Genomic DNA, 27,465 nt, shown 5'->3' with positions numbered 1-27,465 from the left:
TTATTATAAAAAATACTGGTGTTTATTCATTACTTTTAAACTTCTATTGTAAATACCGACACATTTTTAAGAAGAGGTAAAAATATTATGAGAATTACATTGCAAAGTAATATGTACATGTCACCTATGACAGAAAATTATCTTTGGTTAAACTTGGAGATCAATGAGGCACTGAAAATGGGTCACGGTTGGAAAAGACAAAAAAATAAAAATACTCAGTGGGTAAGAGTGAATATAACTATTGGTTATGCTACAGGGAAAAAATCATGAGGTATCAAAGAATATGAGATTGTATCAACATGAGCAAAATCATTCATGCCTTTGATTGGAGGACAATTTTTGAATGAGAACTTTAAGATTCAAGGACGTTGAGACCAGAAAATAAGTATAAGAGATGTAATTACCAAGTGGGAAGTAACAATATTTACAGGAGAAAAGAATTAAGAAATCATGAATAACGATAACTGCTCGGCGCCGCAAGGGCAGGATTGCTTTCTTGGGCTCCCCAGCACCAAGGGGCTCAGAGCTGCTTGAACACACGGGAAGCATTGCCAGTTCAAGCAGCAAAGCCCAGGCACAGGCCCAGGGCACTGCAACCACGTGAACAGCAGACACGTGAGCAGCCCGCCCCTGTCCAAGGAGCAGCAGCCCTGCAAGCAAGCCGCAACAGGCCTAAGAGCAGCAGTTTCATGTGGCCTGCCCTGTTCAAGGAGCAGAAGCTGTGTGTGCAGCCAGTTCCCCCATCTGAGGAGCAGCAACCACATGAGCAGCTCGCCCCATCCAAGGAACAGCAGGGGCTTGAGAAGCACACCCACTACTGAGGAGCAGCAGCCCCACACAGCCGGCCCCCCTCTGAGGAAGAGCAGCTGCATGCAGCCCACATCCTGCACCTGTCCGAAGAGCAGCAGCTGTGCCACATGAGCAGCCAGCCCCCTTCCATGAGCAGCAGCTGTGCAAGGAGCCCACCCCCTTCCGAGGAGCAGCAGTTGTGTGAGTAGACCATCCCTTTCTGAGGAGCAGCAGCTGCACGAACCGCCTGACCCCATCCGAGGAGCAGCAGTTGTGTGAGCAGCCTACCCTCTTCTGAGGAGTAACAGATGCACAAGTCGCCGGCCCACATCCCAGGAGCAGCAGCTGTGTCAGCAGCCCACCCACTTCCGAGGAGCAGCTGCTGTGTGAGCAGCCCACCGCCTTCTGAGGAGCAGCAGCCACATAAGCAGACCGCCCATGACCAAGGAGCAGCAGCCCTGTGCACTCCGCACTGGTCTGAGGAGCAGCTCCTTCTATGAAGCCAGCATCACCCTAATACCAAAACCAGATAAAGACAACACAATGAAAGAGAATTACAGTCCAATATCCCTCATGAACATAGATGCCAAAATCTTCAACAAAATTCCAGCAAATTGGATCCAGCAGTACATCAAAAAGATCATACACCATGATCAAGTAGGATTTATCCGGGGGATGCAAGGATGGTACAATATTTGCAAATCAATAAACATGATACATCACATAAACATATTGAGAGCTAAAAATCACATAGTCATATCAATTGATGCAGAAAAAGCATTTGACAAAATGCAACACCCTTTCTTGATAAAAACTCTGAGCAAGGTGGGAATAGAAGGATCATACCTCAACATAATAAAAGCCATATATGACAAACACACAGCCAACATCATACTCAATGGGCAAAAACTAAAACCATTTCCCCTAAGATCAGGAACAAGACAGGGATGCCCACTCTCACCACTCCTGTTCAACATAGTGCTGGAAGTAATAGCCATTGCAATCAGACAAGAAGAAGAAATAAAAGGCATCCAAATTGGAAAAGAAGAAGTAAAGCTGCCCTTATTTGCAAATGACATGATACTGTACATAGAAAACCCTAAAGACTCCATCAAAAAATTTTTAGACTTAATAAATGAATTTGGCAATGTAGCAGGATACAAAATTAATGCCAAGAAATCTATGGCATTTCTATACACCAATAATGAACTTACAGAAAGAAAGACTAAAAAAGCAATCCCATTTACCATTGCACCAAAAAAAATTAAGATACCTAGGAATAAACATAAATAAGGAGGTAAAAGACATATACGTGGAAAACTACATGACACTGAAAAAAGAGATAGAGGAAGACATAAAAAGATGGAAGAACATACCATGTTCTTGGATTGGTAGAATCAACATCATCAAAATGTCCATACTACCCAAAGCAATCTATAAATTCAATGCACTTCCCATTAAAATACCAACAGCATATTTCACAGACCTAGAACGAACTTTCCAAAAATTCATCTGGGATTTAAAAAAAAGACCCCAAATACCTACAGCAATCCTGAGAAAGAAGAATAAAGTAGGTGGGACCTCAATACCAGATATCAAGCTGTATTACAAAGCCACTGTTCTCAAAACTGCCTGGTATTGGCACAAGAACAGTCATATAGATCAATGGAATAGAAAGGAGAACCCAGAAATCGAACCAAATCACTATGCTCAATTAATATTTGACAAAGGAGGCATGAACATACAATGGAGTTAAGACAGTCCCTTCAATAAATGGTGTTGGGAAAATTGGACAGATACATGCAAAAAAAAATGAAACTAAACCACCAACTTACACCATAAACAAAAATCAACTCAAAATGGATCAAGGACTTAAACATACAATGGGAAACCATAAAAATACTAGAGGAATCCACAGGCAGAAAAATCTCTGACATATGCCAAAGCAATTTCTTCACTAATATTGCACCTAGGGCAATAAAAACTAAAGAGAAAATAACCACATGGGATTACATCAAAATAAAAAGCTTTTGCACAGCAAAGGAAACCATCAATAAAACAACAAGAAAGCCCACTGCATGGGAGAACATAATTGCCAATGATATCAATGATAATGGTTTAATCCCCAACATTTACAGGGAACTCATGCAGCTTAACAAAAAGAAGATAAACAACCCAATCAAAAAATGGGCTACTGATCTAAATTGACACTTTTCAAAAGAAGACAGAGGGAAGGGCAAGAGACATATGAAAACCTGCTCAAAGTCACTAATCATCAGAGAAATGCAAATCAAAACAACAATGCTGTACCATCTCACACTGGTCAGAATGGCTATTATCAACAAGTCAACAAATGACAAGTGCTGTCGAGGATGCGGAGAAAAAGGAACCCTCGTGCACTGCTGGTGGGAATGCAGACTGGTGCAGCCACTGTGGAGAACAGTATGGAGTTTCCTCAAAAAATTAAAAATGGAACTCCCATTTGACCCAGTGATCCCACTTCTAGGAATATATCCCAGGAAACTAGAAACAAGAATCAGAAAGGATATATGCAATCCTATGTTCATAGCAGCACAATTCACCATAGCTAAGATTTGGAAACAGCCTAAGTGCCCATCAGCAGATGAGTGGATTAAAAAACTGTGGTACATCTACACAATGGAATACTATGCTGCAGCAAAAAAGAAGTTCTTACCATTTGCAACAACATGGATGGAGATGGAGAGCATTATGCTAAGTGAAATAAGCCAGGCAGAGAAAGATAAATATCACATGATCTCACTCATTTGTGGAATATAATGAACAACATAAACTGATAACCAAAAATAGATCCAGAGACAGAGAAACATCAGTCAGAACGTCAAATCTCAGGGAAGGCAGGGGACAGTGGGGGTACGGGGGAGAGATCAACCAAAGGACTTACATGCATGCCTATAAGCCTAATCAATGGACACAGACTACAGGGGGGTGAGGACATGAATGGGAGGTGTGGGGTAATGGAGGAATAAAGACACATATGTAATACCTTAATCAATAAAGAAATTTAAAAAAAAAGAAATCATGAATCCCAATCCTCTTTACCTGGTATTTATTTTGTGAAAGGTACATTTTAGCTCAAGAAATTTTGTGTTAAATAAGAGCCTATGAAGGAAAATCTGTTTCTTTTTGCATTGTTTGCCTACAAATCAATTACATTTTAAAAATTACATTGTCAATCACTACTTGGAATTAGTGGCAGCAAGGAAAAATTACAATGTTTTAAGTAGCACAGTTGCTTTATATGAGCTTGAACAACAAGCACATAAACACAAGCTTTTTCAATAGTGACAGCATTCTATGTCACTTACTGCTGCCAATATTAGTTGCATACTGTCCTTCATGCACAAATTGAATCCAATTATGTCAGGGAGAATTTTCTTTAGATATATCCCCAGGTGTTGGCTTAGCTTGGAAAACAAACATAAACCACATGGCAAGATCGCTACCAAATATTGCCCCATATTTTTAAAATGGCAGCTAAGAGTATTATTTTGATTGCAGATGATGTCCCCACCTACTCTGGAATTTGTTTGAGTCCAGGACATGTCATAGAAGACATAATTATCTCAGACAAAGAACACTCAGTAAACCAAAAATGGTCCTACCTAAGGAAACTAAGTAAAGTTTCCACATTAGAGTGCCTGTCATTTAATTCAGGTGAGCAGTTGCCTTCCCCAGCTGGATGCACCTCAAGCTTCTAGAATTGCTGTCAAGGAGCAAGTCCTTCCATCCTTGGCAGTGACCCTTCCATCCACACCACCTCGGTTCACATTCATTATACCATGGACAAAAGCTAGCCCTCACTTAGAGTTTGCCAAACTCCCTCAAGATAACCTGAGTGAAATACCCATTTAAGGGAGCAGGTTCTCCTTTCCAACTCAGGGTAAAGCACATCAGCACAGTGGCTTCTTGGCATCTCACCTCAAGGGAATGTCATCTCTATTTCTCAGCAACTGCCAGGAGATGATGAGCATAGAACACCGAGTTTGCACATTGTGTCCACCTGCACTATGACAAGTACAAAGGGTACCTTCCTATCCTGACCCAGGAGAATTCTCTCTGGTTTACCCACAGTGCCAGAGTAACTTGTAGCAGCAGTTGTCATTTAGAGACAAATGGTGGTGTCCCCCTTCTGCATCACCCCAATTAACATGCTGCAGCCCTAACCCCGAGTGTGATGGATGGTGTTTGGAGGTGGAGATTTTGGGAGGTACTTAGGTTTAGTTGCTGTCATGAGGATGGGGTGGCCAAGATGACATTAGTGTTCTTCTAAGAAGCACAAGAGAGAAAGAGAGATGAAAACCTTCTGTCTACCTGGCCAGGGCACTGGGAGAAGAAGGCCATCTGCTAGCAAGGAAGAGAGCTCTCACGGGAAACAGAATCCACAGGCACATTGATTGTGGATTCCCCAGGCCACAAAGTGTGAAACGTTTCAGCCACCCAGGCTGTGGTATTTTGTTAGAGCAGCCAGAGCAGACTAACTCACACTTTGTCTCCCAATTCTCCAGCACAACATAGGAGGGTCAGGCCTCTGCTCACCATTTCCACAACCTCCATTGGCCCAGCACATAGTATAAATGAAAATTACAACCCACTAAGGACTGACAGTTGCCTAAATTCCCAAACTGCCTTGCTCAGGAAATTTCTGCCTAACTGCTCTCATAATGAACACCCTCTTCCTCACCCATTCTTTTTACTTTACCTTTAGGTCCTACGGGGTGCTTCAACATCTTCCTCATGTGAGTGCAACTTGCAGGTGACAAAATTATATGAGAAGAGGCTGCATTTACTTTAATATCCCCAGTCCTAACAATGAGACTCCCCAAGAGCAGATAAAGAGCCAGTGGTGGATAAAAGAGTCAGCAAACACAACTTCTAATTTATTAAGCTTTAATTTATCCTACTTCTTCAATTAACTTAAAACATCATAACTCAGTTAATTTTACAAAACTGGAGACTAAAAGGAACAAGGAAAACTAAGAATAATCAAGTTTTTTTTTTAATCTCTATTCCATTATCCCAACAACTAGAATAGGGATCCTTGTACCCTTCCAAGAATATTATTCCTATTGTGATGTTAGATATTCTGGTGTGAAGGAAGAAAAGCTTTAGATTTCTCCATGGGTGGAAGGGTTGTGCTGGCCATGGCCCTGAAAGATGCTCTGACTTGGGCAGTAGTGGCAGCCCTGGCTGCATCTCTGGCTTGGGCTCTCTCTTCCTTATCTCTCAAAGCTTCTTCATAACACAATGGGTAGGCACTGGGGTGGGTACCATTGACCTTTGCAATAATCACCAGCACTTCCATCTTGCTGGTTTCAAGGTGTGCTTTTGGACCCCACAGAAACTCAGAGCGTGGAGGATCACTGTCGGGCACCTGGTGGCACTCCAGGTACTTCAGCCTCACAAAATCTCCGATGAGCTTCCTGGGCTCCCCAAAGACGAAGTGCTTCCTCCCAGGGTACACTTGCTTCAGACGCAAATCTCTCCAGATCACTTCCTCAGAGACACAGTTGCCATTCATGAAGATCAAACCCAGGATATGCATCAGGAAACCGGTCTTCGGGAACCCCCTGCCAGGACGCACCCTCCCACTATTGGGGAGTTTCAGTTTGCTGACAAGGGCATAGGAGTGATTGCTTGAGTTGACTTCATTGATGTGTAATGCAAAGAAGGTTTCCATTTCATCAGATGCTTTCTTGAGCATCTCACAAAATCGGTCTTGGTAATCTTCCCCGACAATACACAGCAGGTCTTTCTTCATAATGGGTTGTTTCAGCTTATACTTTGACAGAAGGAATAGCTCCAAAGCCTCAGTCCTCTTTTTGAAATCATCCACCACTGAGACCCCAGTGAAGAGTGTGGTCGCAGAGGAGACAGCCTCATCCTCTTCTTGGCTGCTGGAAGCTTTATCAGATCCAGGGCAAGAAATAGCTACAAAAGAGGTTGGGGTGGTTGGTGAGCTTTGAGGGCCCTGGGAAGTGTTAAATGACCCACCCACAGGCAGACCCTGGCTAATACCTTCACACTGAGTAGAGGAGGAGGGAGGGAACTCTTTTGCTGCTGCTGCAGTGGCCTGAGAATTGCCACAACTCTGAGGGTCAATTTTGGCACGGTGGTGTTTTTTGCTCTTGTGACCAAGTGGCATGATGTCACTATAGTCAGGGACAGCAGGCAGAAGTCTGGACAGGAAATCAGGAGATGGAGATACCTGGATAAAGGAGAAACAGATCATGTGAGTGCCTTCAGTCAGTGGTGAGATGGATTCTACCTTGGCTTTAGCTAAGGCTGCCTCTCCGGGTTTCCTAGAGGGCACTGCTCTAGCAACCCACAGTGCTTCCATTCTGATCCATGTGTTCCTTGAGAAACCTGGAGAGGCACTTGCAGGGATCCTTAGACTACATCCTGGCAGCCCTTCCGAGGGGGTACTGGGCTGACAGCAGAGGGATTTCCAGTGGGGAGCCTGTGTTCTAGGGTGTCAGATTCTTCTCAGTTAACTACCAGAATCATCATGTCAAATATTGGCAGGTCCTGGGCCCCCTCTGTTCTGCTCCTCTGAAATGGACACCTCAAACCAAACCTAGCAGATCTCTGTGACCAAAAGGTCTCCTTCATGTGCTGCTTGGGTCCTTGAGTACTCATGCAGGGTTCTCACCTGGTCTCTGGGTAGTAGCTGGAATCCCGCTCTTCTGCTGACTGGTGGCTGCACTTTCCCTGAAGGCCTCTTTTCTGTTACATTGGATGGAAATAAGTGAGGGTGAGTCTAAGCATGGCAAGCCTACGCTGAGCTGAATGCAAAGGTGGGGCTCAGGATTCTTATCTTATACCATTACAGGCCCTGGGCACAAATTCTTGCACGAGGGGAGTCCGGTCGGCCCACCCTAAGATCAGTTAGGGCTCCCTGGGGGGAGAGGCCAAGGGCAGTTGGGTGGCAGACCTCAGCCTGGATCAGAAAGTGGGTGGCAATTGGGGTTGGGGCCAGCCAGGGGGAGGGCCCATAGTGGGTCAGGGGGAGGGGCTGAGAGCAATTGGCAGGTTACCTCTACCCCTGATCAGGGTGGGATTGGCACATCAGGGGCAGGAGTGGCTGGGGGTGGGGCATGGCATTTTCAGGCCAGCCCTGTCCTCTGGGCAAATTCCCTGTGAAACTCCCAGTGAAGGGGACAATTTGCATATTAGCCTCTTATTATATAGAATGATGGGTGGGCCCCTCAATCTTTCATTTGACTTTTGGTGTAGTAACCTGGGACTCCTCTCTCCTTCCAGCATTTCCTCAGACTGGGCTTCCATGAGGATGAGAGTCACCAAACCTGCCCAGGTTCTCAAGGCTGAGAATAGGGGTTCTCTTACTATGGTCATGGGTATGATATGATGGCCCAGGGAGATGTCCCCTTAACTTCTGGAAAGTCCTGGATATCCTCCTACGGTGAGGGCAAACCGTCCCTCATAAATGAAAGCTCCCAATCCCCGTACCCAGCACCCACCATCCCCTGACCCCCCAACCAGCTTGCAGGACACCCAAGGAGAAAAGGAGTGTCAGCCATCTTTTCCGGAAACCTCCTGGCATCCTAGTACAGCAGCGGGATGGGGACTCCCTGGGTCCTCACAGAGGCCTGCCCCCTGCCCCACCTGGGATGCTTCCTCACTTGAGGGCCCTCCCTCTCGCCAAGGCCTCACACCCTGTGACTTGCTCCCAGAGGCGGCCTGACAGCCTCGCTGCCCGGGCCTCCCAGGGTGGAGGGCAGCGGCAAGGTCCCGGCCTCCTCACTGAGGGGGTGGGCCGTCCCCGGGGGACCCTCCCACTTCCCACCCTGACTTCCTTCAGGACGGGGTCCCCTCCTCTCACACCAAGGCCATCACCCCTCTCTGTCTTGCTAAAGAGGTGGCCTGACAGCGGCAAGGTCCCGGCCTACTCACTGAGGGGGTGGGCCGGCCCCGGGGGACCCTCAGACTTCCCACAGTGACATCCTTCAGAACGGGGTCCCCTCCCCTCAGACCAAGGCCCTCAGTGTCCGATCCACCGAGGGGGGCAGGAAGGCCCACCCCACGGGCCCGCCATGTTTGGGTCCTCAGGGAGCCATGAGCAGGCCCGGGGCGGATTTCTCCCACGTTCCCTCACCTTGGCTCCGGTGGGGGTGTCACTCACTCTCCCCTGCGGAACTGGGCCGCCCCCGCATCCCAGGGCCCACACCTTCCCGAGACCCTTCCAGGGGATCGCCCTCAGCCCCAGCGCTGTGCCCAGGGTCCCCCAGGCCTGAGAGCAGGGGCAGGGCTGGAGGGTGGGGGAGGGGCGGGACAACCGGGGAGGGGCGGGGCCCCGCACAGAGGGGGTTTGCTCACTCCTCTTTCCTTCCTCCTTGACCTGAGCTACAGCCTGTGCCTTCTCTCCTTCTGCCCTCAGGGTGCTGTCCCCTCAGGTAAAGTCTCCCTTCCAAGGCGCCCCAGGAGGGAGCTGGCGTGGTGCCCCTCAGTTAAAGAGACAGGGCCTCTCCACAGCAACAGTTGGTGGGATCTCTGGCGCCCCCTGTGTTGTAGCGTGGAAGCACCCTCCCTCTCACAGGGATTGTCACCTGCACTCCTCTCAGGACCTGGGACACTTCCCTGGGCCCCAGCCCTTAGGCAAGGCCCTCACCTCCCAGGGGAGTCCCTGTCCTAGTCAGCCCCCAGGGAGATCTAAGAGCAGATGAGGGAAGGGTCTGCAGGACTGGCTCGGTGATTGGGTCATTCATCTGGGTCCTCATCTGGGCTGCTGTCTCTTTAAGAAAAGGCTTCCCCAAGAATGCCACATCCCTGACAACTCTTGACTAACCTGCCTACTGCAAGGTCTCACAAAAAACAGGTCTGTGTCCAGGAGTGATGTGAGATGGGGAGGCTGAGATCTTGGATATCCTCCTATGGTGAGGGTAAACCGTCCCTCAAAATGAAAGCTCCCAATCCCCGTACCCAGCAGCCCCATCCCCTGACCCCCCAACCCAGCTTGCAGGACACCCAAGGAGAAAAGGAGTGTCAGCCATCTTTTCCGGAAACCTCCTGGCATCCTAGTCCAGCAGCGGGATGGGGACTCCCTGGGTCCTCACAGAGGCCTGCCCCCTGCCCCCTGGGATGCTTCCTCACTTGAGGGCCCTCCCTCTCGCCAAGGCCTCACACCCTGTGACTTGCTCCCAGAGGCGGCCTGACAGCCTCCCTGCCCGGGCCTCCCAGGGTGGAGGGCAGCGGCAAGGTCCCGGCCTCCTCACTGAGGGGGTGGGGTGGCCCCTGGGGACCCTCAGACTTCAGAGCCTGGTTTCCAAGAGGGCGGGGTCCCCTCCTCTCAGACCAAGGCCATCACCCCTCTCTGTCTTGCTAAAGGGGGGCCTGACAGCCTCCCTGCCCGGGCCTCCCAGGGTGGAGGACAGCGGCAAGGTCCCGGCCTCCTCGCTGAGGGGGTGGGCCGGCCCCGGGGGACCCTCAGACTTCCCACCCTGACTTCCTTCAGAACGGGGTCCCCTCCTCTCACACCAAGGCCATCACCCCTCTCTGTCTTGCTAAAGAGGTGGCCTGACAGCCTCCCTGCCCGGGCCTCCCAGGGTGGAGGACAGCAGCAAGGTCCCGGCCTACTCACTGAGGGGGTGGGCCGTCCCCGGGGGACCCTCAGACTTCTCACCCTGACTTCCTTCAGATAGGGGTCCCCTCCTCTCAGACCAAGGCCTCACACCCTGTGACTTGCTCCCAGAGGCGGCCTGACAGCCTCGCTGCCCGGGCTTCCCAGGGTGGAGGGCAGAGGCAAGGTCCCGGCCTCCTCGCTGAGGGGGTGGGCCGGCCCCGGGGGACCCTCAGACTTCCCACCCTGACATCCTTCAGGACGCTGTGCCCTTCCCTCAGACCAAGGCCCTCAGTGTCCGATCCACCGAGGGGGGCAGGAAGGCCCACCGCACCGGCCCGCCATGTTTGGGTCCTCAGGGAGCCATGAGCAGGCCCGGGGCGGATTTCTCCCACGTTCCCTCACCTTGGCTCCGGTGGGGGTGTCACTCACTCTCCCCTGCGGAACTGGGCCGCCCCAGCATCCCAGGGCCCACACCTTCCCGAGACCCTTCCAGGGGATCGCCCTCAGCCCCAGCGCTGTGCCCAGGGTCCCCCAGGCCTGAGAGCAGGGGCAGGGCTGGAGGGTGGGGGAGGGGCGGGACAACCGGGGAGGGGCGGGGCCCCGCACAGAGGGGGTTTGCTCACTCCTCTTTCCTTCCTCCTTGACCTGAGCTACAGCCTGTGCCTTCTCTCCTTCTGCCCTCAGGGTGCTGTCCCCTCAGGTAAAGTCTCCCTTCCAAGGCGCCCCAGGAGGGAGCTGGCGCGGTGGCCCTCAGTTAAAGAGACAGGGCCTCTCCACAGCAACAGTTGGTGGGATCTCTGGCGCCCCCTGTGTTGTAGCGTGGAAGCACCCTCCCTCTCACAGGGATTGTCACCTGCACTCCTCTCAGGACCTGGGACACTTCCCTGGGCCCCAGCCCTTAGGCAAGGCCCTCACCTCCCAGGGGAGTCCCTGTCCTAGTCAGCCCCCAGGGAGATCTAAGAGCAGATGAGGGAAGGGTCTGCAGGACTGGCTAGGTGATTGCGTCATTCATCTGGGTCCTCATCTGGGCTGCTGTCTCTTTAAGAAAAGGCTTCCCCAGGAATGCCACATCCCTGAAAACTCTTGAGTAACCTGCCTACTGCAAGGTCTCACAAAAAACAGGTCTGTGTCCAGGAGTGATGTGAGATGGGGAGGCTCAGGGACCAGGCAGAGGACCCAGGGCAGATGGCAGGTTCCAGACAAAAACAAAAACACACACATACAACCAGGATCTTGTCTTGCTTCTCTATAGGACCCAGACTTGGCCATTTATGAACTCCTGTTCCTAAAGATTAACTTACCATAAGAGACAGGCTGAGCCAGGTAATCTGGTAACGTCCCATCTCACATGATCATATTATCACTGGATATTATCTCCTGCCTTTCATTATTCACCTTTCTCAATGGTCTCTTATGTTTAGTGCTCTGACTATGCATTCCAGTCCACCACATGCAGCACAAAATTTTTAATTAATTGTCTGAGATGTATTTTGGATCACTGAGAATAAAAGTGAATGCAGACATACAACATCTGTGTCAGAGTGGCAGAGGTAGGACAGTGTGTGCCCTGGGTGAATTCAGACCAGGGGTCTTGTCTACTTCTGTCACTTACCTGCTTGTGAGTATCAGCATTTGCTACGTTCACACACTGAAAACTGAGTGTGATAAACCCTATCTTTTTAAGACTGTGGGAATAGCCCTAACCAGTTTGGCTCAGTGGATAGAGCGTCGGCCTGCGGACTGAAAGGTCCCAAGTTCGATTCCGGTCAAGGGCATGTACCTTGGTTGCGGGCACATTCCCAGTAGGAGGTGTGCAGGAGGCAGCTGATCGATGATTCTCTCTCATCGATGTTTCTAACTCTCTATCCCTCTCTCTTCCTCTCTGTAAAAAATCAATAAAATATATTTAAAAAAAAAAAAAAAGACTGTGGGAATAAGTGCTGTATGTGAAGCATCTGTCAAGATGACTAGCAAACAATGTGTTTTTTTTTGTTATTGTAGTTTTTAAAAATATTTTTATTGATTTCAGGTAGAAAAGGAGAGGGAGAGAGAGATAGGAGCATCAATGATGAGACAGAACCACTTATCCGCTGTGCGGATTAAGCCCACAACACAGGCATGTGCCCTTGACCAGAATCAAAGTCTGGACCCTTCAGTCCTTAGGGCGACTCTCTATCCACTGAGCCAAACCTGCTAGGACAACACTGGGTTTTTAATGAATGGCACTTACTATTTTTACCTACACAGTGTCATTGTGCATTTTTTAAGTCCAGGATATGTCGGATAAAATGTAATGTTCTCAGATACAACAATACCAAATCATCCAACACTTCACTTTGAAATGTAAATTTAAATAGCTTTTCTCCATTAGAGCGTTTATTATTTAACATTGGTTTGGTGCTGTTTCCCCCTGCCCCCACATCTTGCTTCAACTTATACTTCCTAGAATTCAATCAAGGACCAAATCATTCAATCCTTTCCATCCGGCCTTCCATCCAAACCACTTCCACTAGCTTTTGCTTCCTTTCCCACCAAAATGTAGCCCTCTCTTAGAACTTGCAAATTACACTCAAGGTATTCTAGTTAAAATGCTCTTCTAATATAGTGGGATATAACTCTACCATTTCAAGGCACAGAGACTCAACACCCTGGCTTCTGTTCATCTTCACTTCAAGGCAATTTACCATTATTTGTCAGACACTCCCTGCAGAGAGTGCATAGCACACCCCTTTGTGGACTCTATATTCCTGCATTGAGATCATAGAAGAGACACCTTTGATTCCTGCCTGGAGGGTGGGGAGAGGCTGCAGGGAAGGGATGCTGGGTCCTGGGCAGCCATCTTCTCTCTGGAGTAGCTTCCAGAATCACATCTCCAGCCCTGCCACCCACAAGAGGGCCAGCAACACCAGCGTGGTTTCTATGAGAAATGGAGTTCCGAATGGGTGAGGAGGGGTGAGACCTAAGCCATGGAAAGCTAGGGGCTCCTCCCTGGAACCCAGGTAGCCTTCACCACTCTATGGGGTGTAGGCTTTCCTGGGACCACATGGGTGCAAGGTGCTATGTCCCCTGAGAGCCGTCCCTGGTGGAGCATTACAGAGTAGAGGAGGGAGGGAACCAGACCCTTTCTTAGTTATGGTGGCAAAAAGGGCTTAAAAGGAACAACAGTGCACCCTGGCCAGGTGGATCAGGGGGTTGTAGTGTTTTCCTGTGCACTGAAAAGTTGTGGCTTAGATCCCTGGTCGGGACACATAATGGAGGCAAGTGATCAATGTTCCTCTTCCTCTCCATTTGTCCCTTTAAAAACACACAATAGAAACATATTCTTGGGTGCGGATTTAAAAAAAGAAAAAGAATGACAGGACAAGTGCTCTGTGTGAGCTATGCCACCTGAATTGGCATCCTGGAGTCTGTGACATGAAGGAAGAAGGGAAGCCCCACTGTGGTGCTTAGGTGCCCAGAGAAGAGAGGTGAGGACTGTAGTGCTGACTGCGCTGATGAGAGGAGGTAGTTTGACACCCAGGAAGTCAGGGCAGGGGTCCAGTGGAAAACAAAGGCAGGTGGAACATAGGCAGGGGCAGACACAGCAGATTGAGTGAGTCTAACCACTGAAAGCAAGCATGCAGGAATAACAGAACATTTTTTGACTCAGAGCAGGACGCATGTGAACATAGGGAGGACATGCAGCAATAAGGTGAACAGACACTTAAGTTCAGGTCCTTTCCTGGGCAAGAACAATTGAGAGAATCAATCAGGTGGCAACTGGGGTAGATAGAGAGCAGGCATGTTGCAAATATATACCCCTAATGAACAGGGCTTCAATGGGCAACCCATAATTGGTCGCTCTCCCTGTGTGGGGAGTCTGAATCTGCTCATAACAAATTTTTCACGCTTTTGCCTAAATCTTATGGTCCAAGGTACCCAATCCTCATCATCCCGAGGCACGGCCCTGGAAAATAACCTTGGCTCACTGTTCTGGTTATCATGGTGACTGTGAAAAGAGTTCCTGGACTGCAGGATGCAGGAACTTGCCCCTCATGTCCCAGCAGGAGACTACTGGCCATGCAAGTCATGTGATGTAATGGGAGCCTAGTAAAGGAGGCTTAGAGAGTTGGGGAAGGGAAGGGGCTGCAGGGACTGTAGAGTCTTCTTGTGAAGGAACAGCAAAAAAGTTGTGCAAAGTACACCTTGCATTCTGCTCCCCCCTCCCCTGGTCTGAGGAATCAAGGGGAGGAGTTACTGGAATCTAGAGCCACAAAGTGGACCTGGGTGGAGAACATTCCAAAAGCAGTGGGGTGCTTTGTTCAGGGTACAGCTAGAACCCAGCACCCTGGCGGGGAGGAAGCCGGAAAACCAATACCCAGTTCACTCTCATCCTGCCCTCTATTTCCTACTGATACTTCCCAAGATCCAGCCAACTAGTAGCCAGTGGGAGCCAGAACATCCACCTCAACAGAGCGCATTCAGATGTACCTCCCAGGACACAGAGCAGATGCAGGGTGAGGTCAGAGCATGGTACACCAGGGCAACCCAAGGGAAGCAGAGCAAGGAGCCAGCTCCAGAAGAAGCCCTCAGGGGCTCATGGTACAAATGCAGACACAGTTCTTCCAATTCCTTGACAAAGGAGCTGAGCAGGAACAGGAGTTGTGGGAGGCCAAATATTGAGGGAAAGTCAGCTTTGTTTTCTAAGACCTTCATGCAAATCCCTGGGTACAGAAATAGAGTATTGGTTACGTCCTAACCATTAGGAGAAGGACAGTGAAAAAGAGGAGAGTGAGGAACAGTAGGGTGAGGAAGAGGAGAGTGAGGATGCGAGTTCAGCCACTTGACACAGTTGAAATGTGTAGGCAACTTTGAGGAATGGAGGCCTCAGAACCAGGTACAGGGTGACCTCTGTTTGGGTGGGGCATTGGACCTGGGAGTAGATATTTGGGGTGCAGGTTTTCAGAGGCTGGAGGAGATAGTTGATGGATACATGTTTGCCCTGTGGTGGGTTGAAATGAATCCTGGTAAGGGTTGTGGGAGAGACAGAGTCCAGGATGTAGAGTGATAGTGGTGACTGAGCACTCATAGGGATGTGACAATCTAAGTGGCAATGAGCCTATGGGGTGGGAAGAATGATTCAGGAAGGGTTTTGGAGGTGAAGGTGGGAGAGGGCACAAACAGGCACCTGAATTGGAGTAGAGGGGCCAGGTCTACCTCAGTAGGAGAAGGGGAGGAGGATATGCAGCTGTTGGCACGCAACCCCAGGCTCCTCGGTATCATCCGCCTACTGCACAGATGGGGAGACTGAGGGCCACAGTGGGCTGTCCACACCACAGCCTGGATCTGCAGGAACCAGAAAAGTCTCTCTGAGACTTTTGTAGCCCCGTCTACATGGCTTCTGCTCCATATAAGGGTGGGGAATAGAGTCTGTGGGGGCAGAGCTTCCACCGATGGTCCATGGAAACCAAGACCACAGGGATCCAAGGGGCTGGGAAGTGGGAGGCATGTGAAGTTGGGACACAAATGTGTGGAGGTGGTGGATTTGCTCAACACTCACTGTTCATTTGCTCACCCCTTACCATGTGGGTAATTATGGCCACCAGGTAGGAAAGGGTGCAATTGTGTCTCCAGAGAGTGTGGATAACAAGGATTGGGAATCATGGGGACATGGGCTGGGTTGCTGAAGGCTGTCTGCAGAGGATTTTGAGGGATTTTGGTGGATCTGGGGTGCAGGATGATATGGGGGTGTATCGGCAGGACACATGTGACCATGTGTGTGGCAGGAGAGGAGGATGTGGGTGGGTGGGAGCTAATTAGCTGCAGTCTGGTCTCTGGGCAGGGCCTGGACTCAAGCCCATGTCTGCCAGCCTCTTGTCAGCTGCACCAACAAAGCTCGTTTTTCCTGTGGCTTCCCATCTTCCCCAGAACCCTCCAGCTGCCACCCAGTAAGTGTGACCAGGGTCCCCTCAGTGCTGTCAATGGGGTCAGGGCTGGAGTGGTGCACAGAAGACCATAGGGGAAGGCCAAAGAGGGGTCTCTTTATTCTCTGGTTCCTGGGGCGGGAGAACAGGGAGCTTGGGGCTCCTGACTCAGCCTAGGAAGGTCCTTCCATGCAGCCCAGTCCATGGTGGCTGGTGATAGAACGTGTCAGAGAGAAGATCCAGCTCCCCAGCCCAGCCTTCCAAACCCCGGGACTCTGGCTAAGGCTCCTCTGAGTCTCCATAAGCTTGGGAAAGCCTGGGGCAATGGCTGGGCTCTCTACCTCTTGATGGTCCCAGGCTTCTCACAGCTTATGCATTCCACAGCCTCAGGACCAGCCCCAATGAGCACCCAGCCTACCAGAATTTTATGACAATTAGAAACGGAAAACCATTAGAGAAGGAGGTGGGACAACACAAAACCCAGCACAGTGGCAAGAAGGCCTCTCTTTTCTGGCTGGTGTGTCTAATGGCTGAGCGTTGACCCATGAACCACGAAGTCATGGGTTTGATTACCATTCAGGGCACATGCCTGAGATGAGGACCCAATCCCAAGTGGGGGATGTACAGGAGGCAACCAAACAATGGTTCTCTCTCATGGATGTTTCTATCTGCCCTCATATCTCTCTCTCTCTCTCTCTCTCTCTCTCTCTCTCTCTCTCTCTCTATCTCCCTTTTCTCTGTCTCTCTTTCATCGCTCTCCCTCTCCCTCTCTCATAAAAAATTTAATAAAAGTATATTTTAGAGTCCACTGTTGAGACTGGGGTGGGGACCAAGCCAGGGTGCAGGTTGCACTATGGGCACAGACCTGAGAAGAGAGCCCTCCCAGGGTCTGAGACTCAGAAATAATAGAGTAAATGGTCTAGAACAAGGGTGAAAGCCGGCAGCACTGGTACTTTTGAAAAGGGCTGCAAAGCAAGAAAAGTGCTCCATACCTGAGAAAAATGATGAGGTTCCACAGCAGCTTGGCCAAGGAGCTAAACACAAGGGAAGCCCTGGTAGCATTGCCTAGGCGCCTATGGAAGCCTGTTTCCACCCAGGCCTAACTCTCCCGGGGCTAGAGGCATCTGAATTCAAACCATTCACTTTCTTCCTGTGATGAAAGTAGGCAAGCCCTTTGAGGGTCTGGAGAGAAACCTCAATGGCCTAGGACTGTAGGCCTAGAGACTGAGACAGCAAAGTATCCTTGCACTGCTGGGAGGGCCTGCTCAGCTAAGCTCTTCCTGGGGGCAGCCTGCCCAGATGCCTGTGTGGAGACCTGCTCAGAAGAGACTTCCAGTGTCCCCTTGTTCACACATTCCTCAGCAAGCAATGAATCACCTCTTGTGTGCAGGTCCCTTTGTGCCAGGGCCAGAGAAGTCCACTGTGGCTGGCAGAGTGAAAGGCTGGTGTGCTGACGCCAGGTCCTGATGCCCAGAGTCTTGGAGTGGTCCCACTAGGGCAGCCTCCTAGGAGGATGAGGACCTTGAGATGATGGTAACCAAGGATCGTTTGGGTGGATCCTAAATGCCATCACACATGTCCCTCTCAGAGAGAGGCAGGTGAGCGTAGATAGAGCAGAAAGAGATGTGAAGACAGAAGCAGAGATGGAAGGGATACAGCCACAAGCCAAGGTCACCAGCCACCACCAGAAACTGCCAGAGGCCTGGAGTTGATGCTTGCCCCAGTCTCTGGAAGGTACCCATCCTGATCACATTTTCATGCCTTTTAGAGTCCTGTAGGACTATGGCTGGCAGGCTACAAGTGTGTACATTTATGTCACTTTAATCCCCAAAGTCTGAGGTAATCTTTATATTAGCCATACATTTGGGGTTCTTCAGAGAAAAAGAACCAATAGGATGGAGAAAGAGAGGTTGGTTCACAGGATTACAGTAATGGCCAGTCCCACGATCTGCAGGGTGTGCAAGCCAGGTGGGAGTCCTGGGGAGCCAAGGGTTGTATATTCAACTCTCTTGATCATTTGTGCTGCTATGACAAAATATCAGAGACTGGGTGGCATGTAATCAACAGACATTGATTTCTCAGAGTTCTAAAGGCTGGAAGTTTGGTATTATGGTCAAACAAGGACTCATGGATGTGTCCTCACATGGCTAGAGATATTATGTCTTCAACGTGATGGTTAAGGTAGAATGAGGCCATTAGGATAGGCCAGTGGTTGGCAAACTGCAGTTTGCTGAACACCGGGATAGGCCATAATCCAAACTTATGAGAATTTAGGTCATCCATGGCGACATCAGGCTCAGACAAGGGATGGCCAGGAGAAGTGGGAAGCCATTTGCAAGCTAAGGAGAAAGCGCACAGAGCAAACCAAAACTGCCATTACCTGGACATTGGAATTCCAGCCTCCAGAACTGTGAGAAAATCAATTTCTGTTGATTAACCATCCACTCTGTTGCATATACTCTGGGCAGCCTGAGATAAACAATACTCTGCCTAGGATGCATATTGATTTACTGGATTATCTGCCCTACTAAATTAATTCCTAAAAACATGTTCAGTGGTCCCCTATTTACCCTGTGAGATAAGGATGGCATTTCTGCACTATGGTGATGTGCTCTCCAGAACCACAACACTGGACCCTAAATAGATGATCTAGACAGGAATCTATCAATGATGCATGCTTCCAAGTTGGGAGAGAGGGACACCACACCCCCTACAATGGCACAGTGGTGGGGGGTTTACACTAAGGAACAGTGAATGAGCAAGTTCTGTGGGAGGCAGTCTGTGGGGTATCAAGAGGTTGAGGTGACCCCTGATTCCCCTACAGTATATAATCACATGGTTTGCCAAGTCCAGAGGATGGTAGGGAAAAGAAACCCATTACTTGAGAATAAATGTGATATGGGCCTTATCCCCTTCAAAAAGATCAATTTGGGGTACGGGACTTTATCAACAAATGAAGAATATACAGGGGAATTTGCTGTTAGGAAATCTGACAACCTGTTGGTTTTAAGGCATAGCAAGGCAGAACATATTATCAGGCCTTCATTTTGGACCTTTCACCACAGTGCAGTTTTCTATGCAAATATTTTCTCTCTCAACTCAGACATCTCATCTGAGTTTCTGTCTTCTGCTCACCACCTCGTAGCCTAACTGACAAGGATGTCTCAGAGGCTGACTTTCAGTGTCCCCAAATCTAAACTGCCTTGATTCAGACAGTTCACACTTACTCCTGTCACCTGGAACACCTCCGGAATCACCTACCCTTTTAAGTTTCCTATGAGGCATAGAGAGTATCTGAACGTCCTCTTTAGGTGATTGAGACTCCTAGCTAACAAAGTTCTATGAAGGGAGGCTGGGTCTTTATCTCACCATCTTCAGTACTGATACATGGCTTTCCTAAAAACATATGTTCAGTTAGGTTTGTGGAATAGAAGAGAAAAGGTATAAGATCTTTTATATTAAGATTTATTATATCCTACACCCTTGAGTAAGCTAATCATATAGAGGTATGAAAGGAGTTTACAACAGAAATGATGGTAAAGACAAAGGAGAATCAAGGTGGATGAAATTATATCTTTTTCCTATTCTATTGTTTCAACTACATTATTTTGGGATTGTTTCCCCTGATGTCAGATATTTTTTTCAAGACAAAAATGAATCCTTAGATTTACTAGTTGTGGAGACACCCCTGGACCAGGCCATGGAACATTTCCTGCCAGTGGTATCAGTGTCAGCCCCGGCTGCCCATCTGGCTTGTGCTCTTTCTACCTCCTCCCTCAAAGATGCTTCATATTGTGATGAGAAGGCACATGGAATCCTATTATTGAGCTTAGGTCAAAATTCCAGGATTTTCAACTTGGTTGTTTCTGTGTAAGTTTTGGGCCCCAGAGGAACTCATAGCATGGAGGATGACTGTGGGGAACCTGTCAGTATTCCATGTACTCCACCTTCACTAGATCTTTGGTGATAAGCTTCCTAGATTCCCAATTGATGTAGTGTTTCCTCCCAGGGTACACTCACATGCCTCCACTCTAAAAACCCACAGAGCTCCTGTGCCTTGGGAAAACTTCAGGCTGTATCCTGCCAGTCCTGCCTCAGGCATACGGAGGTGACCATAGGGGCTGGCAGTGTTTGAGTTTGAGGAGTCTGTTATTTCACATTCAAGAGCATCATTCAACTGGTGGCAAGCCATGGGACCAAAAAGAATAAAGTGAAGGATACCCCCAGCTCATCAACCCAGTGCAGGTATTCCCACTATTGACTGTTCAGTGGTGGGTTTTCTGTCCTGGTTTCTTTGGGGCCCGCAATCCTCACTAAGCATACACAATTGGCTTCATATCTGGCCTTGTGTCCCCACTCCTTCAGTTGAATAGTGGCTACAAATTCAAACTAAAGATTTCACCTCCACTAGACCACGTAAAATAAGTGTTGGGATAGTTAAAGCTTGCTATCCCTATCCTGGGTCTTTAAGCACCTAAAGCCAAAGCCGCTGTGGGTTCAGATGCATAGTCATCCCTTCTATTTAAGGGTGGATGTACCCTCTGCCCATGCTTTGAGCCACCACACCCATGTTCTAAGATTCCTCCATGACCCTTAGGCCTGCCCCTAATTTTAAGTCCAGGACCACTTTAATGGCACTACAGGAATATGAGGATCTCCTGATCTGGACATACCTGTTATTGGATTATTGAGGCCAAGTAGGAAATTACTTTATGGTGTACTCAATATTGGGGGGGTGTGGTTACTTAGGACCTCATAGTGTTCACCTTGGCTTGTGGAAAACCTAGAAATCCTCCCACTACTGGCCTCAGGCCATACCTTTAACACCAAGTCCCTCACCCTCTTTATGACACCATAGGAGGGTGTGATTGCATCATCACATCATGCCAACAATGCCAAGATATCTCATGGCAGCAGCAAGGGCAGGGTCCTCTGGGGACCTCAGAGTTCTGAAAAGAATAGGTTGCTCACCTTGACTACTGAAAGATGCTAGGAACTCCTTCCTTTCATTACCTGAGGACCCTCCCCTCAGAACAAGGCCCTCACATCTCTGACACCCTCTTTACAGAGTGAGTCTAAGGGCCCTGCCTAAGGAATGTTAGGAATAATGGCTTGGGCAATCTCTGTGCCACCTCATGGTCTTAGTGTCTATGTTCCCCAGAGATGTAATTCATGGATCTGCCCTTATTTCCTGACAAGGCCTTGATCTCCTTCCTGTGCTCACGCAGATCTCACAGCTGCAGGCCAATGCCCTCACCTCCTGAGGAGCCATAGAAGGAAAGGTCAGGGAATGCACATGAGGCTCTCCTGCTATTGCCCATGCAGGTGTGACATCAGGATTCAGGCTCTGTGGGGCCTCTCTGTTCAGGGTAAGGGTGTGCCCTTAGTCCTCACTCAGGATCCTTCCCTTGACTCCTGGCAGGCCCCTGGAACTCCTCTTTCTTTCACCTTAACATGACCCATGTACACCAAAGCTCTCATGTCCCTGAGAACCCTGAAAATTATTGAGTGGATTCTCAATCTGACAGCCATTCCATGGCTTTTTCGGTCTGAGAGGAGACATCAGCCATTATCTCTGTGGCTCCCCTGTACTCATTCATCAGAATCCTCCTCTTGATTCCCGTCTGTCCTGTGAAAAGCCTTTTTATAAATGCTATATCCTTGAGAATTATTTTCTAGTGTCCCTATTGTAAACCGAGAATAGGTTGGTTTCATACCAGGAGTGTTTTGGGATGGAGTTGCTGCAGCCAAGCTAGGGAGCAGAGGACAAGTGATGTGCTGTCAGAGAAAACACGCTGAACTCTTCCTCCCTTTCAGTAGCCATACTTAGCCTCTTAGCTAACTTCGCTTCTAAGAGTTTTACTCTCTACAGAGGGGCTGAGCCAAGTGACTGTGATCTCTGTGCTTTAGTGGTTTACTGATATTTGCCTTGTAGATTTTGATGTTATCCCTGAGTACCATCTTTTTCTTTCTTTATTCATATCTCACATATATTTAGGTCATTTTATTGCTTGTTCCTGGGGCTGTGGTTTTCAAATCAATATATTGAGTATGTAGTCCTGTTTTTTGACAGAAGTACATTTTGAAATCCAGAGCAGGAAAATGAATTAAGTGGCATGTGGTGTACCACAGACTTGAAGGAGTGCCAGAGGATGTGCTCTAGAGGAATTAAGTGCCATGCTTAAGTCCTACTATGTCAGTTATAGCCTTGAATGTGAGACTATTCTAAGTTCTTTATCTACAAAATGAATCTGGTAGTCTTTCACACAGGACTGTGGATATTCACTTGTGATGAATATAAACCATATGGCAAAGTATTAGGTGAATTTGGTGCTTGTAATCTATGGCAGTTATCTCTAAGATGCTTTGACCCCAGATGATAACCACCTTTCATCACAGAATTTAATTTCCATGCTCTATTACAGAACATGGAACTGTATAAAAGTTAGAAAACCACATCAGGCAAAATGTTGCTACCAAGTAGAACTAAGTAGAATTTCCCCTATAGAGCATTTGTTGTTTAATATGGATGTGGGGATATCTTCTCTGGCAAGATGCAACTCAATGTTCATTAGTCCCAAGGACCAACCACTTGTCTTCCAAACGAACCCTAATTTTATGAATTTCATTGCCACCATAAATAGAGCCTGCCCGTCCTTTTTGCCAAGTGAAACTCAAATTCTCTACATGAAGTGCCATTTTCATGGAGTGAGATCAGGCTCTGCCAGCCCATGAAAAGTCAGATTTTCCAGTGGCTCCGTGGCATGTCACTTCAAGGGCTATCACACTTATTTTTCAGAAACACTCTAGACATCCTATGCTCAAAACACCTAGTTTGAGCACTATGTTCTCCTGCCCTGGAGCAAGTGGATTAGACCCCTTCCAGTCTGGCTTGAGGTGAGGATTTCTCTCAGCTTTTCCCAGATCCAAAGGTAAAGTTTAAGATCTGTTTTCCATTCCAGACTTAGTCTCTCAACTCTTAAGACCCATTACCTGAGTGTTTGGCCCCTACTTCACAACTCCTCATCTTCATCCAGCCCATCATGCAGCCCAACTGAAAATTACCTGCCCCCCACACCCTCAAGGACTGGATATTTCCAAGGCCAAACCCTGCCTTGCTCACATGATGGACAATAAATTGCTCTCTTCCACACCTCTTATGTTACTTGTCATTTACTTATTTCTTACATTGGATGACACCATTTGCGATCTATGACCAATGCTGCTGATAGACTCTCTAAATTTTATGGACAGTGGCTATTAGGCTTTTTTTTTCTTATCATCACTAATAATTTTAGATATTTCCAAAGAGCAGATGGCCTAGTAATGCTGGAGGGTAAAAGAAAAGACATGAGCAAGAATTCAAATTTATTAGGATTTATTTTCTCAAAAACTCTGAAGAGATAAGCAAATCCAGGTATATGCTATTTAATTTTATAAGAAAAGAACAAGGAGAATAAAGAACACTAAAAATTAATCAGCCTTTACTTTGTTTGTCCATTTTGTTGTCCCAAATATTTTCATAAGCCCTGTAAAAATCCTATTCCTGTGCCTTGCACTGTAGGAAAAAAAAAAAAAAAACATATTGAAGGCTTTTCAATCAGCTTGTAATAAAAAAAACTCTTAATATTAAATTTCATCTTTAATAAGTGTGACATACATGACATTAAGAAAAATAGATTCTGAAGCAAATAAACCTTTACTTAGAAGGAACAACTTTTGAAAATACATACAACCCTAAAAATTAGTCATCTGCAGAAGAAAAAGAAACCCAACCGCATAAATGTTTTGTTCTCTCCTGAGCCCACTACTCTACTATTCAGAAGGGTGACTGCCCTCCTGAAACTCAAAGTGAAAAGGCTGCCTCAGATCTCCCTAGGTGTGGGAGCAGCTGCTGGACTTCGCCTGGGAAGGAGCCCTGTGCTTGGTAAAAGAGCCAACCATGGCTGCGGCTCTCAACCATGCTTTATCTTCCTCATCTCTCAAGGCCTCATCATACAGGATTGGGAAGGCAGTGGGTGCCTTGTTGAAGATCCTGGCCAGCACCTCCAGCACTTTCATCTTGCTGATATCAGTGTGTGCTCTTTGGCCCCACAGGAACACGTAGCTGGGAGGATTACTGTCAGGAACCTGGCGGCACTCGAGGTACATTTGCTGAACCAGATCCTCGGTGATGAATTGCCTGGGCTCCCCGAAGATGACATGCTTCTTCCCAGGGTGGACCCCGAACACATTCAGGAAATTCCAGATCTCCTCTTCAGTGGCAATGTTGCCATTCATGAAGATCACGCCCAGGATCACCATCACAATAGGGGTCTTGGGCAAGACCTCATCACTGCTCAGGTCTCCCTCAATCGGGAGGCCCAGCTTGCTAAAAAAGGCATAGGTGTGGTTGTTGGGGTTGACTTCCTTGAACTCAAGGCCAAAGACCAGCTCCATGCGCTCAGAGGCTCTCCTCAGGATCTCAGGGAAGTGCTCCTTGTACTTCCTGTTGACAAACTTCAGCAGTGCGTTCTGAGTGATGGGCTCCTTCCTTTTCAGCTTCTCCAGCAGGAACTGCACCACCTTGCTCACCTCCCTGCTTAGAGGATCTTTGCGAGCCTGCAGAGCTGAAATTGCTGCATGGAAGGCACTTGCACTTTCCTCACCTTGGCTCTGGGCAATGGCATCAGATATTGGGCAAGAGACACATGCCTCAGGAGAGCTAGTAGCTGCAGCTCCCTGTGGCTCCTCGGATAGGCCAGGTACAGGGGAGCTCTGGGGAGAATCATCATGTGGAGGAGAGGAGGGGTGCTCTTCAACCTCCCCTGCTGTGACCAGAGCACTCTTGAGACTCTGAGTCTCACTCAGGGCCTGCTGGCGTTTCTCTCGTCTCAGCTTACTCTTCTTTCCCCGAGGCATGAGGACACTGGTCAGGGACAGTGGGCACCCTTCGGGCAGGAGAGGAAGTGATGCTGGCACCTGGAGGAGGGAGAGTGAGATGGTGTGTGCACCCTCAGCAGGGAAATTGCACCTGAGCTTTATCCCAGTCCATGTCTGCAAGGTCTGAGGGCAGTGATCCAGCGACCCAGAGGGCGCCTGTTCTGCCCAGTCTCTGCCCTAAGACCCTGCAGAGGAAGTTAAAGTGTGCCTTAGTCAGAGCCACAGAATCTAACCTGGGTGTTCCCTAGGTGACTATGGGGCTGGCAGAGGGTATACAGGACCCTGGGTTTGGGGATTGCTCCCAGTTCACATTCAGGATCATCAAGTTAAATGTTGGCAAGACATGGGCCCCCACTTCCTTCACTTCTCTGGTGACACTCAAACCTCCATGCCACAAGTTTGTGTTGAGATGCTGCTTCTGGCAGGGGGCACCCAGAACTGACATCGCTATGAGCCTTCTCTGTGATGCATTTTTAGGGTCCTCAGTCCTCATTAGAACTCTCACCTTATCTCCAAGTAGGGCCTCAGAGCCCTACTTTATGCTCTTAGCTTTCCCTTTTCAACTGTTGAGGATGGGTCATTCCTCAGTGCACATGTGGTTTTCCTGCTTGGCACTGCCAGAGCTAGGGTCCTCTGTGTCGGTGCTTGTGGCCTATCTTCCACTGACATCTATAGGTACCCAGGAGCAAGAGGAGGAACTGAGATTGACACGGTCTAGCTGCATTTGCCTGTCTTCTCCCAAATGCAGGGTGCACCCATCCAATGGAGTCCCTGTTATGAGAGGTGCCACAGGATCTCACATCAATCCTGTTTGCCCACTAGATGTGTATCTAGCATGACTCCCTCTGCTGTGTCTTGATCACACTTATCAGGAGAAAGCATTCACCCGCCTGACCCTTGAGCAGGAATTAAGGGGCACTTCTTCTGACAAACCCTGGGCCTATTTGAATGGCAGTATTTAGGGAATCTGAGGTGTTCTCCATGTTAGGGGGTCACTGGTTTTCATACTCATCATGACTCTTCTCATAACCTGGATATCCTGCCTCTGCCAGCCCCTCCCACCAAGGACCTCCACCTCCTTCACTCTCCCTGAGCCTTCGCAGGACCTGCACACACTCCCTCTGCCAGCCCCTCCCACCAAGGCCCCAACCTCCTTTACTCTTCTTGAGTCTTCCCAGGACCTGGACATCCTGCCTGTTCCAGCCTCTCCCACCAAGGTCCCACCTGCCTCACTCTCCCTGAGTCTTCCCAGGACCTGGCAATCCTCCCTCTGTCAGCCCATCCAACCAAGTTCCCACCTCCCTCACTCTCCCTGAATCTTCCCAGGACCTGGACATCCTCCCTCTGCCAGCCCCTCCCAACAATGCCCCCACCACACTCACTCTCCCTGAGTCTACCCAGGACCAGGACATCCTCCCTCTGCTAGCCCCTCCCACCAATGCCCCCACCTCCCTCACTCTCCCTGAGTCTTCTTAGGACCTGCACATCCTCCCTCAGCCAGCCACTCCCACCAAGGCCCCCACCTCCCTCACTCTCCCTGAGTCTTCCCAGGACATGCACATCCTGCCTCTTCCAGCCCCTACCACCAAATCTGACAACTCCCTCACTCTCCCTGACTCTTCCTAGGACCTGGACATCCTCCCTCTGCCAGCACCTCCCACCAAGGCCCCCACCTCCCTCACTCTCCCTGAGTCTTCCCAGGACCTGGACATCCTCCCTCTAACAGCCCCTCCCACGAAGGCCCCCAAATCCCTCACTCTCCCTGGGTCCTCCCAGGACATGGACATCCTCCCTCTGTCAGCCCCTCCCACCAAGTCCCCCACCTCCCTCACTCTCCATGAGTCTTCCCAGGACCTGGACATCCTCCCTCTGCCAGTTCCTCCAACTAAGGCCCCACCTCCCTCACACTCCATGAGTCTTCCCAGGACCTGGAGAGCCTCCCTCTGCCAGCCCCTATAACCAAGGCCCCTACCTCCCACAACCTCCATGAGTCTTCCCAGGATCTGGACATCCTCCCTCTGCCAGCCCCTCTCAACAAGGCCCCTACCTCCCTCACTCTCCATGAGTCTTCCCAGGACCTGGACATCCTCCCTCTGCCAGCCCCTCTCACTAGGGACCCCATCTCCCTCACTCTCCATGAGTCTTCCCAGGACCTGGACATCCTCCCTCTGTCAGCCCCTCCCACAAAGGCCCCACCTCATTCACTCTCCCTGAGAGTTTGCAGGACCTAGA

General features: G+C 49.0%; 2 protein-coding genes across 2 annotated transcripts; both read right to left on the bottom strand.

Annotated features, from left to right (window-relative positions):
- Positions 1-5,905: 5,905 nt before the first annotated feature.
- LOC308239524 (melanoma-associated antigen B4-like) lies at positions 5,906-7,168 on the bottom strand (the record flags this gene model as incomplete). Its single annotated transcript, XM_080652307.1, has 1 exon — positions 5,906-7,168. One exon carries the CDS (start codon positions 7,166-7,168, stop codon positions 5,906-5,908), a length of 1,263 nt encoding a protein of 420 aa, XP_080508433.1.
- A 17,018-nt stretch (positions 7,169-24,186) lies between these two features.
- Positions 24,187-25,212, bottom strand: LOC308239523 (melanoma-associated antigen B1-like; the record flags this gene model as incomplete). Its single annotated transcript, XM_080652306.1, has 1 exon — positions 24,187-25,212. The coding sequence occupies one exon, from the start codon at positions 25,210-25,212 to the stop codon at positions 24,187-24,189; it is 1,026 nt and encodes a 341-aa protein (XP_080508432.1).
- Between the last annotated feature and the right edge of the window lie 2,253 nt (positions 25,213-27,465).

The sequence above is a fragment of the Plecotus auritus genome (genome assembly GCF_963455305.1).
Source record: "Plecotus auritus genome assembly, chromosome: X".
In the NCBI taxonomy this organism is placed as follows: Eukaryota; Metazoa; Chordata; class Mammalia; order Chiroptera; family Vespertilionidae; genus Plecotus; species Plecotus auritus.
Note: the sequence above shows the minus strand (reverse complement) of the source record. Positions and strands in the feature narration are given on the sequence as shown.